Source organism: Myotis yumanensis, unplaced genomic scaffold, assembly GCF_028538775.1.
Source record: "Myotis yumanensis isolate MYYU_CA2020_CCGP unplaced genomic scaffold, mMyoYum1.0.hap1 SCAF_9, whole genome shotgun sequence".
Lineage (NCBI taxonomy): Eukaryota > Metazoa > Chordata > Mammalia > Chiroptera > Vespertilionidae > Myotis > Myotis yumanensis.
The window spans coordinates 66,986,319-67,004,696 of record NW_027223760.1 but is presented as its reverse complement, the minus strand read 5'-3'; the positions used below and the strand labels follow the sequence as shown (position 1 = coordinate 67,004,696).

The 18,378-nt window shown below is 47.6% G+C and overlaps 1 protein-coding gene across 5 annotated transcripts in view; it reads left to right on the top strand.

Annotated features, from left to right (window-relative positions):
- The window catches only part of PDE1C (phosphodiesterase 1C), a 306,148-nt gene that overhangs the window by 57,665 nt on the left and 230,105 nt on the right, over positions 1-18,378 (top strand). For all 5 annotated transcript variants that reach the window (XM_070424539.1, XM_070424538.1, XM_070424542.1 and 2 more), the window contains exon 3: positions 6,732-6,903. In XM_070424539.1, coding sequence (XP_070280640.1) covers positions 6,732-6,903 — 172 coding nt within the window. The remainder of the gene's footprint in view (positions 1-6,731; positions 6,904-18,378) is intronic.

Sequence of the window (18,378 nt, the reverse complement as noted above, 5' to 3'; positions counted from 1 at the left end):
GTGATGTTTCCATGACACTTCCTTCCGATGTTGACTTAGGGTGAACCAAGGTGACAGGTGAGGGCCGCTGACCACGCCGGCACCCAGCCATGTTCGCTGCATCTGCGGCTGGCACTGGTTCTCTCGATGCGCTCAGTGGTGTGGGTGCTGCTGCCGGAGTTTATGGTTCTGGAAGCTCTAGAATCACCCTGGAGGCTCATGGGGTCCACAAAGAATTGTCTTTGTGAAGAGCGGGGAGAGGATTGATGGCAGGAAAAGAGGGAGGTAGTGGGAAAGGAGACCGTCCTAGGCATTGAGTGGGAGCCGGGAACGGGTCAAAGCAGAGAGGAAAGCAGAGTGGGCTAGGGGGCGGCTGAACCGAGCTGCTCACCTCCGAGCCGAGGTAGTGTTGTGCCCCCCCCCCCCCCCCACCAGGCGTGGTTTATCTACGCCTTCCCTCTCAGGCTTCGGGTATTACTGAGAGAGACCTGTGTGACTATCTGTTTCCATATTTTTGCTTCTGTTTAGTCAGAGGAATCTCATGCTTTCACAATCAGCTTAAATAAATCAGAGCAGGGAAATGTCCTTTTTCACTTTGTCGGAGCAGATCACACCAGTGTCCCTGGAGCACTTGCTGCCCATGCCTGGGAGGACCGCAGCCAGAGGAGCGTGAGCTGGGCTGCACCCAGGGCCGCTGGGACCCTCCTGCAGGAATGAGGGGCAGACGGAGACTGGCTGTGTTTTCTAGGACAGAAACACGGGGAGCTCTATACACTGGGTACCTATTGAGCCCAGCCTCCCATCCTCGTGGCCATTTTTAAGCTCTAGCTATATTGTCTTCTCTTGATTTCTGTCCTAGGGTTTCTCCGCTGAGGTGGTAATTGTCCCACAGTCATTCGTAGTAGATCCGGCAGGGCTCAGGAATAAACATCCTGTGGGGTTACCCTTGTCTGAGGGATCAGAGTCTGCAGATAAATGCTCCCTCTTCCTTCCTCCTGAGCATCATTCTGAGCATCACCCACAGGTCCTCTGAGACCTCTGACAGCAGTGACACAGGGATGGCAGTCACACTCCCTGTGAAGAGGGACAGTGCTACTTGAAAGTGGCCTTGGATTAGCTGTAAGTGTATACTGTGAACTCTAGGGAAAACACTAAAAAAAATTATAACCAGTATGCTAAGAAAAAGATCAAATGGAATCATTAGGATGGTTCATTAACACCACAAAAGGCAAAAACAGCAGCAACCGTGGGATGCAAAAATAGGAACAAAAAATATGGGCAACAAATAGAAAACAGTAATGAATATGGTAGAAATTAATCCAATTATATCAGTAGTTATGAATGTTAATGGTCTCAATGCACAAATTAAAAGACAAAAATTGTGAGAGTGGATCAGAAAACCAGACCCAACTGTGGTTACCCTCAAGAAACTTTAAAGATAAAGACTCATATGGGTTAAAAGTAAATTGCTGGAGAGAAATATCCCATGCTAACACTACTTAAAAGAAAGCAGGAGTAGCTATATTAATTTCAAACAGAGCTGACCTCAAAGCAAGAAAAAATATCGGGGATAAAGAAGGGCATTGCACAATGCCACTAGGTTAGGCTAATTCTAGGGGAATTTCTCATGGGGATGTAGCAGATGTTGGTCATGGGCAAGATGAGGACTTTGATATTGCTAAAGAATAATTAAAAAATCATACACATACAAAGTGAACATGTATCAAAGACCTTATTGAACCCATGAATTGATGAAGAAACCAGTAAGACCTTACAGCTGGTTTGAAGGAGAATTCAATGAGCAGGCAAATGAACAAGCCCATCAGGAACCCGGCAGTGAATTTGCTTTGTGGCTGCAAACTGGCCACACTCATCAGTATCAACAGGGCAATAATGAACTGCTTCCCATAGGACACAGCCTACATTGCTAGAAACAAGAGTCGTTTGCATTTCTGTCAGCTTTCTCTGATGCACAGAACCATAGAATAGCTCCAAGATAATGAAAAAAGTGGAGATAAACAAGACAAGCGACTAGACAGGATACCCACCAGACTTTTTAGCCCATTTTTCTTGACAATGGAGGGGACGGGAATGGGGAGTAGGGGAAAATGGGCTGTTTCTCCCAAGACTGGCTGTAGTCTGACCCAGCCAGTGGCTGTCTTGCTTTTTCTGTCTTTCCAGAGCTTCTTGAGAGAGGGACGGCATGGGAAAGGTTTCCATATTCGGCACTGAGCTCTGAAGTGCTCAACACTCGCTGTGCAAGAGTACCAGGGGCACAGAACTCGTCCATTCTGTGGATGGTTGGCAAGTGTCACTGAACTCACCCCCAAGGCATAGCCAATATTCTTAAGTCTTTTCCATGTTGTGCGGTGTTATTCACCTAAAGCAGACTGTTGCCAATCATTTACCATCTGAAAGAGATGAAAACAAATCAGTAAAATTCTCCTAGTGCCCCATGTCATACCAGCCTCCTGCGTCTCTCCGGGGTTTGTGCCTGAGGGCCAGGTTATAGGTGGGACTGCACTATAAACTATTATAATGAGACCCTGTGGCTGGAGCCCAAGTTCTACTTAATTACAGCTTTTATCAAGTCAGTTAACTGGCTGAAACACTCCAGGCCAGGGCTGCGGCTTTGGTAGCCCTTCTTTCAGATATTTATTATTAGGGAAAAATACCGAGGAAAAATAGACAGAGACTCAGATACCTGTGGGATAACACGAACCATCCCACATGAGCCAAGACCCTTCTCAATGCTCAGGAGAAGCTGGCGCTCTCCCTGTCTGTATTACAGAAACCTACCAGTGATTTCTAGATATCTTCTACTGAAAGTCCTTCATCACTTTCTGTTCTTTTTTGAACTTAAAAAAATAATGTATTAAAACATTTATTATTATTTTAGTTCTCTTACTATCATTTGAATTTGGCGAGGATGGCCATTTTTCCACTTTATCATGCTGTGAAAACTTATCTTAGTCACGATAGAGGTGCTTGCTGACATATAGTTTTCTTGTTTGAATCACGTCTGCATCATCTGCCTGCTTCCTCTTCATGAATATGGAGAGGACCTTTGTCTGTGTTTTCTATCTTGAAATGCAACTTTTCAGAACATGGTTCAACTGTGGGCCCACAGGCAGCTCTGCCCCAGCAGTTTCTCATGGCATCACAGTCTACCCGGCTGCCCCACGCAACCTTAACCCCTCTTGACACTTCTCCCTTCTTTATCCTCGGCACCCAATCCGTTACCAAGTCCGATGGATTCTACTTGCTTCTCTCCTAATACCACCCTTGTCTCTGTGTCTTCATCATCATCAGACTTTACCAGACCCCGTGTTTTCTCCTGGCTGACTTGCCGTCTAGCTGATCACTCCAGTGCTAGGCTCATGCACATCTCCCAGGTGGAACATGAGTAACTATATTGCTGGTTCCTAACATTTTATTGAGCAAAGACCCCCACCCCCCTTAAAGTTTAAAAACAAAATGAAACAAAACAAAAAACAAACCACGGACCATCCCATGAGAGTAATTGTTCTTTGGGCTCTCAAAGGTCAAGAGAAACATAGGCTATTTCCATTTTTTGAGTTTCCCAGAATATTACAAAAAAAGCAAAGAAACGCCAAAATAGCTTATAAAAATTGTGATGTGTTTTAACTGTTCACATTTAACAAATTAATCATTTTTACACGAGAGAAGTATGCAATGTGTTTATGCCTCTCACAAGATAATTGGAAGATTTATTAAAATATCAATTCCTAGTGCTTTATAGATGGTACCATTTGTATGTGGAGAACACCTTTATATTATGCGATGAGCATGCATGTAACATTTTGGAATGTATTTGGCTACAAACAAAGACCTAAGGTTGTAATAAATAGACATACGTCTGACATCAAGAAATCTGGAAATCAGGGAATCTGTTCAACTATGCTGCCAGAGACCCAGGTTTTTCCCACCTCTTCACTTTTCCAGATGCAAGATGTAGGCTTTTGTCGTAATGCTTGCCACCTCATGGTCACAGGATGGCTGCTGGAGCTCTAACACCGAGTCTTCCAATAGGAAGAAGAAAGAAGGGCAAAGGGAAAAAACAGGAAGGCAAAGTTTAAAGGGACTAAAATGGTTTTTTTTTTTCTTGTTGAGACCTAACTTTTTATTCAACAAGAGACACTAGCCCCAGGAATTTTCACCTACATCTCATTGGCCAAGATTATAACATGTGGCTAGCCACAGCAGTAAGGGAGGCTGGAAAATTGAGTATGTTGTTTTCTAGCCTCTTTAGAAGAGGAAGACAAGGGAAATGGAAGTTGGGAATGAATGGTGAGCGAATCTTATTTATGGCGTCTACAACAATCTCCTTTTAAACTTGCCAGGGTATCTTTGTAGCTGTTGGTACAACTTTTGAAGGGGTTATCACATGTCCGTTTGGGAGCCCTAATAAAGAGTTAGCTTAGGTCACATGACCATTCTTATTCACTGACTGAGAAAATGGTAAAAAAGCTATTAGGTGCTTCTACATGAATTTGTAGCTTATTTTTTACATGTATGTGAGACTTCATTATTTTGTCTACAGATAACATGGGTCTATGGGCCCCTTCATATATCCCTGCCATTCCTCAGGGTTTGCTTCTCCACAGATTGCCAGCTTCCTTTCTGAAACCCAGAGGTGGTCACGCCACCACAGCCTTGCTTAGAAATCTTTAGTCCTTTTGTGCCTACAGAAGAAATTCTAAAGCAGCGGTTCTCAGCCTGTAGGTCGCGACCCCTTTGGGGGTCGAACGACCCTTTCACAGGGGTTGCCTAAGACCATATCAGATATTTACATTACGTTTCATAACAGTAGCAAAATTACAGTTATGAAGTAGCAACGAAAATAATTTTATGGTTGGGGGTCACCACAACATGAGGAACTGTGTTAAAGGGTCGTGGCATTAGGAAGGTTGAGAACCACTGTTCTAAAGTAATCAGCATTTTATTCAAGGCACCTGACAGTTGGCCTGCCCAGCCTTTGGCCCTATCTCTGGTCACTGCCCCTCTCACTTTGCTCTGGCCCTGATTGTCAAGCTGCTTTGTTAGGCCTCTGAGCCTTGCACGTGGCGTTTGCACTGCACGCTCTTTTCTCTCCCCTGTCTGCTGCAGGTCTGTCCCTGCTTTCGGCCCATTTCGGACGTCCTGGGCCTGTGTGGCTTTCCCCAGGGCCCTGGGGTGGAGTCTGGGAGACCAGCTGTGTCCTGTACAGCACTGTGTTTGCTCCTCAGTTATGGTGCATTGCCCGTTAGTTGTGATTGCATATGAGCTGACTAGTTCCCAAGGGAAACATTCCCATCTATCTTTCTGTTTCTAGAGCCCAGAATGGAACTGGCATATGCGAGAATTAATATGTGTATGTTGGATGAATAAGTGAAAGAAAGAAGGGAAATGGGCAGGGAGCTTACTATAAGGCCTTAGTAGCACCAGACCTTTGTTCATGGTACTAGATTTCATTAAGATAGATGTGTAGGACTTTTAAAAAGCTGTCTTGCATTTCAGGAGTTGGAGGGGTCTGAGGCTGGGGGTGGGGAGCTCTGGGCAAGAGTTTTTACTGTGGTTTTTGCAGGAGGGATCGGGCAAGGCGGGTGAGCAGGCTTGGCATCGGCTAGTTGAATAATTTCGTGGCTCTGAAGCATAGGGGCTGCCCCTGGTTGTCTGGTATCTGCCCTGGGTGATTGGAGCTGGTGGACAGTGGCCTGGAAGGTGGAAGCTCAGTAAGGGAGGTGTTGGAGCTGTGGACTCTGGTTTGGTTGGTTTGTGCTTGAAAAGCATGGCCCTGCGAGGTGGACTCTTCCTGAAGAATTGCGGGGATGGAGGAGGTGAGAGGTGAGGGAGGCTACAGCAAGGGGACTCAGGCGTGTTATTGGGTTGTCTAGACAAGGCTTGTCTGGGATGTGCATGTATGGCAGACGTTAAAGCATCACGTTCACAGACGCTAGAAATGTGTCTAATATATGGGGGATCTGTGTTTTGGGAAGGGAGACCGCTGAGGTAAAGTGACATTTCCTTCATATCAGCTCAAAGGTGCATGATGTCAGTGTTACATCACTGTTGATATCGACCTTGATTGCCTGGCAGATGGAGCCCTGTTTTGTGGCATCATGTCCATTTCATGTCTGCCTCTCACCTTCACCTAAATGTCGGAGGTGTCTGCAGGGTGGGCTGGTAGCAAACACTCAGTGTCATTGTCCTGGGTCCTGATCTTCCAGAAGATCAAACCTGCCTGTGTTGAGTTCTAGTTCTTAGAGGTGGGGCCCTCTTCGGGGGTGGTGGTGGTGGTGGTCATGGTGTTTCCATGGAAGGGAGTCCTGAAACCCAGGCCTTGGGCAAGCTGAATGCATAGGTGAATCTTGTGTCTGAACATCCCTACTGTTCTCTGAAATAGTAGTCTTTTGTCGACTTGGATAAATATATTCAAACACACCCACAGCTCTGTCAGGAGTTGGAGTTGATCGCCCCTGAAATAAGACAGAATATATGATATCCATTATACTAGCTACGAGTCAAACTAGTCAGAGTGTTGGCCTGTTTTCTGCATAGAAATGAAAAAATTAACTTTTTACTCCAGAAGTTGCCTGACCGGTCTCCTTGAGAGCCCTCTGAGGTTGGTAGTGATTGTGAGAAATATGTAAGTGTCCCTGCTCTGCTTTTGAACTCCTGCGTTGGGCAAGGCAGGGCATGGAATTGGTTGGTCCTTCATCTGCACCCCTTTGTCCCCCCTCATGCTTCAGGGTCCAAGTCGCAGAACTGTCTGTGGAACTCCATCATCGACGGGCTCACAGGGAATGTCAAGGAGAAGCCACGGCCAACGATTGTCCACGACCCCCGACCCCCGGAGCAGATCCTCGCCGATGAGCTGCCTCAGCTCGATAGCCCGGAAGCCTTGGTGAAGACGTCCTTCAGGTTTGGCGGACTGCACCCCAGTTGGTTCTTTCTTATTTGCTTGTGGAGTTATTTCAACCCAGTTGGGTGCATCGTCAGCGTGGCCAGCAAATTGCCTCCTGTGTTCCCACTGAGTAAATTAGCATTGAGGAGGGAGTGTTGGAATGCATGCGGGCTGGACTTCTGGCTGGGTTTCCTGAATGTGGTGAAGAGCATATCAGTAGTTAAGTTGCTGTTGGCATTTAATTGGTATTGGCATTTGAATGCTGAGGCAAAGGACTTACTGAAGTTGGCAATTTGAATTGGATTAATGAGTCTTTTGCTTCAAAGGAGGATGACGCACGGAGATAAGTGTGTGGAGAAAAAGCACGCAGTGGAAATGAATTCAGCCCTGGGCCCTTAGAGTCTGTTGCTGGGGGAGGTTTCTGGTTGTAAGAGATGTGCGAGGTGCTGCCTCCTGGAAGGAAGGGAGGATCTCGCGTGGTTTCCAAGCGGCTGTTTGCTCTGTTCTTGCTCTTCCTTCAGTCTTCCATCTTCCTGCAAAGGCCTCCTGGATTTTCTTTCTGGTTTAAACTCCACTTTCATCACAACACTGTTCCTTACCTTCTCACCATATTAAATGAGAACCGGTCTGGGTATGGATGAAGCGTATAAAACGATTTCTTTTTTCCAAATGGGTCTTTCAAATTCACATTTGAAATGCACAGAAGTACTGGTATCAGAAGTTATGATTTAATGATTTTGCTGGCCTGCCTTCCTCCCATCCTTTCTCTCTGTTACCCTAATTTTACTTCTTTCATTAGGCAATGCTTTCATATTCTCCACATGCCTAGTAGAACATAGAAAGCTCATAGAATGCTTGCGCCCTCCGCCTTGAGCCTCCCCCCGCCCCCCCAAACAGTGCAGATAACCCTTGGAGTCCATGAAATGTATTTGAAAAATGTGCTCTTTTGCGTCCAGGTGATGTGTGTAATCGCTCAGTAAAAGCCATTTCATTGTGTGAAGGTTCTTAGTGGAGGTTGAATTATAGATGAGTTCTGAAAAGGAGTGATGAATAGGGGTTGGATTTCTTTATAGAATGTGGTGGACGCAGTGGCGGAACGAGAATTGCAAGGCAAATGCTTTTATTATTCATAGTATGGGTTTGGTTACTACGTTGTGAGGATTTAAACAAAATAAAACCCATTGAAGTAGAGAGAAGTACAGTCCATAAACCTGCGATTCCCTGCGGTTCCCTGTGGTGGAGGCGGGGCAGGGTGGGGGGAATGCCTTTCTGGGTCTGTGTGTTCTTGTCTTGGAGCGTGTGGTGGAGTCAACCCCTTCACGTACAGTCTTCTTGTAGCTACTCTTTCCATCCAAGACCAGGTTCATCATAAACAGCTACAGAGTTACTCTCATGAAAAGAGCATCTTGTCTGCTCGCCCAACTCCATTACCGTCATCACCGTAACCCCTTCTCTTTGCATTCCCTCGGTGCTCTCTAATACAGAACATGTACTGATGACCATGGACTTCATTTGATAAATCCACAGGCGTTGGTAATTCATTTATTAGACTCTATAATACAGCCATGAGCTATTCTGGAACCATTCTTTCTTCCAAGGAAAGTCGCTGATTTCAAAGGCAATGCCAGAGGGTGAATATTCTCCAATGTGGCTGTCCCTAACCATTCTAATTGTTTTGATTACTCTGTAGTATCCCCATTGCCTGGAGGGCTGTTAGGTTGTCGGGCTCACCTCCAGGTCTGGGTGGGGTCCTAGGATGGACCTTTCAAACAAGCTTTGGGTGCTGCTTCTGCTGCTGCACTCGGAGATCCCTGGGGTATGTAATATCTAAACTAGTTTGCTGTGTTCATTTGAGCACGCCACATATCTAATTTGACCTCAGTTTTTTCACCCTTGAAATAGAGGTAAAGATGCCCACGTGTCAGGGTTGTTTAAAATAGATAACAGTGCATGTGAGACAAGCTGGGTATTTGACACCCAGGATGTGCTCGGTAAGGACTAATTTTGTATTCCTGCTCAGCACCCACTCAAGCCTCTATCCACAGAGGAAACAGGATCAGACGTGGGGTTTGTGCTCCAGGGCAGGCACTGTGGGCTTGGAAGCTCACCAAGCCTCGGGCGTGAAAAGACTGCTTTCAAAATCGGAAACTTCTGAAAGGAAGACAGTGGGAACCATGACTGAATAAAAAGGCTCCGGTGTCTGGAAGTGGACACTCCTGGGAACTGCACTGCAGGTGCCCGTTTTCCTGGTTCCTCATGACCTGTCCCTTTGAACCTGCTGTTTGGCTCAGGTTTTTCTTAAAAGAGAAGAAAGTAAAGTGAACCTGGAGCTTAGGGAACACAGACAAGCCCAGCCAATCTGATCCGTGACGGGGAACTCAGTACTGGCCACTAGAGGACCCAAGAGGACAGGGGAAAGCTGGCTGCTGGGAGCCAACTCTCCCCAGCCTCCAGCCCAGCCCAGAGGGCACTGATGCCAGGGAAGCCAGTGTTTATTGGGCATCTGCTATGTCCAGGAGCTGTCCATTCATTTGCTTATTTCATCCACCCAAACCCCACAGGCAAGGTGAGTAATGTTATCCCGCGTGTACAGGTCAGGAAACTGAGTCTCAGAGAGATCAAGCCACTTACTCGAAGTCACCCAGCAGGTGGTGGAGTTGGAAATTTGAACCCAGTTCACCGGCTCCAAAGCTACGCCCTCTCTAACCTGTTCACCTTGGCTTTTATGCTTCCGGGTTTGTTGTTGGTGAAATAAGATAGTGTGATTGGGGCTACTAATCTGAATGTGGAGTGTATATATGAGACTGACCCTGTTCTGATGTACTAAATCCCTTTTCTAGCCTAAACTTAGGTTTTTAATGCACCTGCCCCTCTTGGATAGGAACCCCTTCAGTGCTTCTCAAACCTCATGTCTCACAAAGTCCTTGGGGAGGATCCTGTTAAACACAGACGCAGATTCATTGGGTCTGGCTCACAGCCTGGGAATCTGCATTTCTCACAGCTCCCATGGGATGCGATGGCCCGAGGACCCCCTCTGAGTAGAGAGGCATGGGCTTTGGAATACCACGGCTGTGAGTTTGCCAACACTCTTCCAAACGACATCATCTGAGTCATGGTTCTGAGCCTCAGTTTCCCCATTTTACAAATGGAGACAGTGAAATAGCAACACAGGCCTTGGGGATGGTTACTAGGGTTAAGTGGGCTAATAGCAGGACAGCCCCCAATTCCTTCTCTCCCAGTTTTCAGAACCGTGTTTAGGAGAGGATTGATCCTCCACGCCCTGACCCCTGCTCTTCTGTGCCTGGGTTGTGCAGAGGACCCGGCTGTGAGTGGGAGCAAGGCTGGCCACTGGCCTGGTCTCCTGGACGGTGGTGGGAATTCTGAAGCCGTCCAGGGCATCGGCCATCACGGTGACCTCCCTTGAATTGTGTGACTCCCAACCTAGGTTGCGTTGCCAGGTTTTGGTAATTTTGCGTTTGGGAGAAGAGCACGCTCACTCCCTGGGGAATGATTGGGGGCCCGACGGGCCTCTCTTCCCACGTCGAATGGACTTATTTGGGCTTTGGCAAAAGCGCTCCTGGTTCTATACATAGCTTACTGAGAATATAGTGCAGAGAGCAGAGCTGCGCTGAGCCAACACCCTCGGCTACGGATGAGATTAAGGCCTTGTCAGGTCCCGTTTAATGGATTGTGTTTTCCACGCAGAATTAAATCATTGAACTCATCCTCATTTTGGCATTTGGCAGTTATGTTTCCACCAGGGGCTGCTGCCAAGAAGCCGGTTTCTGACTGGATTACTTTCAGGAAATGTGCAATCTGGCTGGTGAGACGGTGTGGCGTGGGGTGGTGTCCCCTGCAGCTTTGGACCCCACCCCGGGGTGAGTCATAGGTTAAAATTCCCTGTTAGCTCATGGGAAGTCTGGTCACACATCTTTCTCTGTCACTGTGTGTTGGTCACCCACTGGGAACTTCAGGGACACCTGCTTCCCTGACTCATTGCTGCCTCCTGGAGTTGACACTTCCCCCTGTAGTCTCTGCTCATCCACATCAGTAGAGTCTTCCTCAAGTTTGCTAATGGAAAAATGAAAGAATGAATTCTGAGGCTAAGGGAACAATGAAAGAATGAATTCTGAGGCTAAGGGAATAATGAAAGAATGAATTCTGGGGCCAAGGGAACAATGAAAGAATGAATTCTAGGGCCAAGGGAACAATGAAAGAATGAATTCTGGGGCCAAGGGAACAATGAAAGAATGAATTCTGGGGCCAAGGGAACAATGAAAGAATGAATTCTGGGGCCAAGGGAACAATGAAAGAATGAATTCTGGGGCCAAGGGAACAATGAAAGAATGAATTCTGGGGCCAAGGGAACAATGAAAGAATGAATTCTGGGGCCAAGGGAACAATGAAAGAATGAATTCTGGGGCCAAGGGAATAATGAAAGAATGAATTTTTAAAGCTCAGGGGAGTTTCTTTTGCATGTTGGCTTCCCACAAGGGAATTATTTAGGCTTCTCGTTGTAAGTAAATTTTTATGGACAGATTTCCACTGTTAGGAGTTAACAAAGCCATTCCTCTTGCCTTCTTCCTGGTCCTTCATTTTGGAAAAGAAGGGGTTTATTTTGGTGGCGGCCATGTGGATGCATCGTCCGCCCAGGCAGCGTATTTGACCCATGGCCCCAGCTTCTGGGCGAGGAGATTGTCCCTGTGGTGGCCGATGCTCTGTTTCCCAAGGGCACCCCCTCCAATGACTGAGGGAATCAGGGATGCTAAGGCTGGCTGCTTCTGGAGGCTGGGGGTCCCCTTTGATGGTGACATTGGCTCAGGGACTCCCTGATGGCCTTGCTGAACTTTCCTTAGAACTGCACCGTGGACTAAGACACTTCTACCCAACTTTCCGTCCTTCTCTCCTTCGCTGGGGGTCAGACCTGTATCCCAGCTCTCCCCGCCTCGCCAGCTCCTTCCCCCTTTTCTCTTACACATGTTCCCCCTGGCAAGTTTCTTGCACGTACAATTCAGTCTGGGCATCTGCTCCTCAGAGGACCCTGGCTAACAGTTTCCCACCATGCGGCGATCTTGGCTGGCCCACATGGCCAGCTCCGTGCTGTGGGCATAGCTTTCAGGCTCCTGGCCTAGATAGCCTGGCCCAGTCCTCCCTTTCAGTTTATATTTTATGTTTGATGCTGTATCTCTCTTCGGGCTCTAGTGGTGGGGTTTGCCCACAGTTTTCTTTAGCATCTTGTACTTTTATTTTAGAGACTTAGCTGAAGCATTGGGATTAACTAAAGAAACTGCACCATAAAAGGGGATAATTTTAAATCATACCCCAGCACTGCTGTTTCTATTGTACAAGGGAAATAGTCTTAAATGTTAAACTCCATCCAGATGGTTCACTCATGGACACACCCTCCAGTTCCCAGTCAGCAGACCTGTCTCCAGGGCTCACTTCCCCTAGGGAGGGCATCCCTCTTCAAGCCAAACACATCTCACCTGGCTACGAGGGAATCCAGGGTTCCATACACAGGAACGGGGCTCACCTTCAGGGCCCCCCACCCCTCAGAAGAACTCCCAGCAGCGCATGTGACAACGGTGAAGTGATTCACCCACAGGGAGGAGAGGGAGCTTTACACTGTCAGGCGGAGGAAGGCTGGGAACCTCCATCCGAATCTCTCCACCAGTCAGTGTGGACCCACCCCAGGCTTCCTGATGAGCACAGGAAGTCTGCCCCAGGCCACGGGGAGGCCTGGAGGGTGTAGCAAATCCCTGAGGTTTTCTCTAGATGAAGGAAGACATCCCCTACCCCACCCCTCCACATGCTTGGATCCCACTGAGATCTGCTGTGAGTGTTACATGGTTCTGGATATGGTGGTCCAGCCTTCAGCCCTTGGCGATGTGGTCTCCTTGGCAGCCTCACTGGCCAACTCCCTAATCCCAATCCCAAATAGTTTCTGAGGTTCGGCCCCAGGGGCTTGTGGGAGCATCCGAGGCCCATCCAAACCACACAGAACCTGAGAGCTAACTTGAGAAAGCCAAACCCAGACTCCTTCTGCCTAACTCTCCTGGCCACTGAGTTTACTGGGATGTAGACCCTCCGGTTTGTGGGTGGGGAGGTTTCCCTCGAGAGAGAGAGAGGACACACCCCTGCCCCTCTTCTGCCCCAGTTCCCTTCTCCCTAGAATTCCCCAAGTGAGAAAAGCTGGCCCTCTGGCTTGCCTCCTCTCCTGCATTACAGCCTCCTGCCCCGCCCCCCGAACCCGGCCTTGGGCTAAGGCCTGGTGGTGGAGAGACAGATATGGCTCCTAAGCTGGGAAATAGTTCAAATGCCCCCTAGGTTATCACTTATAAACTTTTGGTGATGAATGACTTTATTGCCTTTTTTTTGCCGTCAAATGAAGGTACCCTACGTAAAAATACAACAAACCCTCGAATTAAAACTGTGCCCTGTGATGATGCACATCTGTATCGCCCTTGATTGGTGATTGGGGGCCCCCAGCCTCTGCAAGGGGGGCCCTGGTCCGCTAGTAACCTCATGGGAATGTGACCCTATGTTTTACTCCATAGAAATTTTTGTTCCCACTTAGGGCAGGGGTTCTGCCCTTGCTAACAGGAAAGGAGTGGTTTCCTTCTTATTAGAATCTTTTACGGATCAGATCTCCCTCCCACTCAAGTGCACAGGCTGCCGTCACATCCTGTGCCTGACTGGAGCCACATGGAGAGAACTGGACCGGCTCATGCCCCATCCCTGGACCACACACCGACCCCTAAGCGTGTTGAATGGCACGTGGCGTAGCTGTGAGACCGACCACCTGGGCCATGGAGTGTGGGCTGGTTGGAGGCAGGAGGACTCAGCCTGTGTGGAAGGAACTGCTGGATTTGCCTCCGAGGCCGTGGAAGGGAGGCAGTGCAGGAAAAGTGAACTCGGGACCAAATGTGGGGGGGCCTTGCTTACCATGGAGGAGGGTTTGTTCACACTCCCCAGGCCCAGATCTCTGGAGCCCTTGGAAACCTTTGGGGAAGCCAGAAGAAGACTGCATATTGTCTTATTAAGTTACAGAATTAGGGCTTATATTTCCACTAGAGGCCTGGTGCATGAAATTTGTGCACTCGGGTGGGAGGGGGCCCTCAGCCTGGCCTGTGCCCTTGGGGAATGTTCAACTGGCCCCAAAGTGGGCCTAAGCCATCAGTCGGACATCCTTAGTGCTGCCACGGAGGCGGGAGAGGTTCCTGCCACCGCCACTGTGCTCGCCCGCCATGAGCCCGGCTTCTGGCTGAGCGGTGCTCCCCCTGTGGGAGCGCACTGACCACCAGGGGGCAGCTCCTGCATTGAGCATCTGCCTCCTGGTGGTCAGTGCACTTCATAGCAACCAGTTGTTCTGCTGTTTGGTCGATTTGCATATTAATTAGCCTTTTATTATATAGGATGTCTTGGTCCCAACACATAGAGCATCAAAATAAAGGTTCCTGGGCTGCAGCAGAGAGGGAGGAATGAGGCGGAAGAACAGCCTGGGTCTAAACGCCTATGGGGCCTGGAGAGTGCAAGGACAATTTGGGGAAAAACTTGTGAAAAATACATTTTTCCACATGGATTGGAGCAGAGTAGCTAAGGTATTGACTAGACAGCCCCATGACTGTCGTCTAGTGGTCCCCATTCATTGATTACTGTTCAGTGCAGCCAAAAGTGAGTTTGTGGGATGATGATGTCTGGACCCCGGAGGCCAGTTACACTGGGAAGGGTTGCTATTTGAACAAGAGCTGCAGACATGCCTGTCCTCCTTCAGAAGAGTGCTGGGAGGCGGGCACACTGCAGTCTGCCCAATGACATGACTCATGCGCTCTGCAGAGCCAGACAGGGAGGTGTCAATCAAATGGCAGACTTGGATTAGGGGTTCAAACCTCTGATCTGTTCATCATTTTCAGTCTCTGAAAATGATCCAGGCTTAGAATTAGAAAAGGGTGTATGAAGGGGTGCTGCACTATATTAATTAAATTATGTTTCTCCAATGCTCCGTTGCTTCTTCTGTGCTTGATTATGTCTAGGAAGGAGGGAGGGAGGGAGGGAGGGAGGAAAGGAGGGAGGGAGGGAGGGAGGGAGAGAGAGAGAGAGAGAGAGAGAGAGAGAGAGAGAGAGAGAGAGATCCACTTAAGAGAAAGTAGACCAAACAAATTCTAAAATTATTTCCCTTTCTAACACATTGAACAATTCCAGTGGCATCACCAGCAGCCTCGAGTGAATTCCCTCTGTGCTGTAAATTCATCTTCTCCTGGTTGAAAACCTTGCATTTTACGACACTTAGGGGTCTCTGTTCTTTTCAGATTTATTTTCTACCTTTGATTTCAGTGGTTCTTAATCCAGGCTGCACAGCATTAACCAGCATCCCTGGGGTGGGGGGCGGCCCAGGCAGCTGCATGCTTTCAAAGCTCCTGTGGTTGTGCTGAATCCCCAGTCCTGGGAGCCAGTGCTCTGCAGCACCGCAGGCTCCCTCCGGCCTCCCCTCCTTCCCTCCATCCCCCCACATCCAATTTCCCTGGGTGTTTGCTGCTGCCTCCGGGGCCATTTTCCTAATGGCCGTGACGGCCTTTCCTGACCACATTCCCAGCGCAGGCCTTGCTTCCTTAGTCTTCATCGGCACCAGTGTCTAGAGTTTGCAGCGATCACAGAATGAGCTCCCACCCCGGGAGATGCCATATGTCCATGCCATTTAGGATAACCGAAGGGTCACCACATGTCCCTTATGCTGTCTTTCTCCAAAAGCCAATTCAACAGAACGTAAGCCAGTTGCATGTTTTCTCTGGGGAAGGCGAAACGTGGACGTTTCAGGAGCCTGCGAGGCGCTGGCTGTTTTTACTCACTCTTCCAATGGCTGGCGTGCTTTCCGCACCTTCTGGGTGAACTGACTTTGAGGCATCACCTCAGTTTCTTAGTCACCAGTCCTCTTTTCTTCATTCTTTTCAAAATGAAACTTTGTCATAAAAATAATATGCTTCCCTTGTAGAACATTTGATAAATGATAAAATGTAAAAAATTCTGAATATTGACGGTACTATCATTTGGCATCCTTCCTGAAGTCTTTGTATCTATGGCTTATTCTTACAGTTGTAATTATGGCATGGATACGATTTATATCCTATTTTTTTTGAACATTTTATCTTAAGCGTTTTTTATATAATGTGTGTGTGTGTGTGTGTGTGTGTGTGTGAGAATGTATGTTGGACATTTAAGTTGTTCCCAGCTTTTCTCTCTTTAAAGGAACGCTATGATAAAAATCTTCAGGCACCTGGATTTTGCCATATTTTTTAAAAAAATATGTTTTATTGATTCAGAGAGAGGAAGGGAGAGGGAGATAAACATCAATAATGAGAGAGTCGTTGATTGGCTGCCTCCTGCACGTCTCCTATTGGGCATGTCTCCTGACCTGGAATCCATCTGTGACCTCCTGGTTCATGGGTCAATGCTCAACCACTGAGCCACACCAGCTGGTCGATATTGCCATATTTTAAGCTGCATCCACGGGTCGAGAACTCGAAGTGGAAACACTGGTTCAAATGGCATCTTCACTCTTTATAAACCACATTGAAGAAGAGCCCTGAGTAGCCCCTTCCATGGGCTTCTCAGTACAATGTCATTTGACTGAGCCTTGAAGGCAAGATAGGTAGTTCCTTTCATGGTTAGGAGGGGAGAGCAAGTTCCAGTGAGAGGAAGTAGCTTTCGAAAATGCATAGTGGTCAGAGAAAGTTTAGGGTCTGCTACTTGGAAGTATGGTGGTTTGAAAGAATAATAATAAAAAAGCCACCAGCTTTACTTCTGTCCTATGGGAAGTCTCAGGGATTCAAAGTCCTCTTATGCACCCACTCTGTCCAGGTATCCTGCAGTATCCCCCCAAGTCCTCCAGAGGGCGATAGAAAACACAGTGGGGATTTTGGTTGTCACAATGCCTGGAGGTGGGGGCTGGGGGAGGATTTTAACATCTTAAAATACAAAGGACCGTCCAACACAAGGAGAAATTGTTCTGCCCAAATGCCAGTAGCAACCCCATTGAGAACCTCCTGCTAGAACCGACCAAATTGCTGTGGAAGCTTTTTCTACTCCCCCCAAACCCCCCGCATCTTCTCCTTCCTCTCTTTCTAAATTTTCTTCCTGGAAAATGCGAGTGGCTGGAAATCTAAAAGCTAGTGATAATCCTGTTCTCAGATTGGAAACAGTTTGTATTTATTATTTTTGCTGCAGACAGTGAGCACCAAAGCAGAGGGATCACCGGTCTGGGCGTCAGACATCGGGAGTTTCAGCCCTGTCTCTGCCACCAGCTATTGCTAGGATTTGGGGCGAGTTGATCAGTTGCTAGTTTGTAAAATGGGATCAATAATACCCGTTTCAGAATTATTGTGAAAATAAAATAAATAGAGATAGATAAATGTATACAGTGATAAAGTGCTATACTAGTACAACATGAGACATTATTTTGAACAGTTACTAGTAAAAATAATTTTATAATAATTAACCATTACAATTATAGGTATTATTAACAACACTCACATAAGCATTAATAATCACATAAAAATCACCCAAAATGGTTATAGTAAATTATTACTGCATTATACTTTAAGGTACATATAACAAGCAGTTTTGAAGAAACACTCCTTTGGACTTGAGAGTAAGGATGTTGCCGAGGCCGGAATCCCCGTGTCGGGGTGCTGTCATTGTTTTTCAGCGTGTATGTTGCAGCTGGTCTGCAAGTGGGAGTGGGGAAGGGAGGAGGGGGTGAAAGGGATGGTTTGGAAGGTGTCAGCTCAGCTGAAGCATCGCCCTGCTGTTGTTCTCCCGTCAGGAAGCAGTTACACCCCAGGCAGTATCTTCGTCATTAGTTTCTCCCTTTCCATTCTCCCCAGCTTGGCTCCAGTGAGTTTGGCTCCAGTCCTTGGCACCTCTCACCTTTCCACATATAATAGCTTTCCCACCGGCCTCTCTGCCTTTAGAACCTCCTCGTCCAATCCATTCTACCTTTACAAACCCTCGGCATCTCCCCAGTGCCTACAACATCTGTGCTCAGCTGAGGCAATGGGAGACATTGTTGAATCCAAGTAATTAGTTACTGCTGGTAATTGGAGAGCAGGAGCCTGTGAATAATTTATTCTCTTTTTGTTTTACTCTTTAGAAACCAATTAGAGCAAGGTTCACTGTATCATTGCTGTCTAGCGTGGGAGAAGAAGGGTGGAGTTAGAGCCAATGCGTGGAAAAATCCCCAATAATGCCCCAATGTGCCTGCAGACGGTCTCACTCATCATTTATGTTGTGGGAGAAAATAGTTGTGAGCCAGTAGCCTGAGGAATAAAAGCCACGTTGTTCCTTTGAATATCACAAAAGGGATCTGTGATCTGGGCCTTATTTTGTCTTGATCCTTCCCTCCCACCACCTCACCTCTCCTGCCATCTCCACGGCCTGTGCTGTTCCCCAGCCACACCAGCTGTGGTGACATTTGATGGCTTGGGTGAGGCTGACCC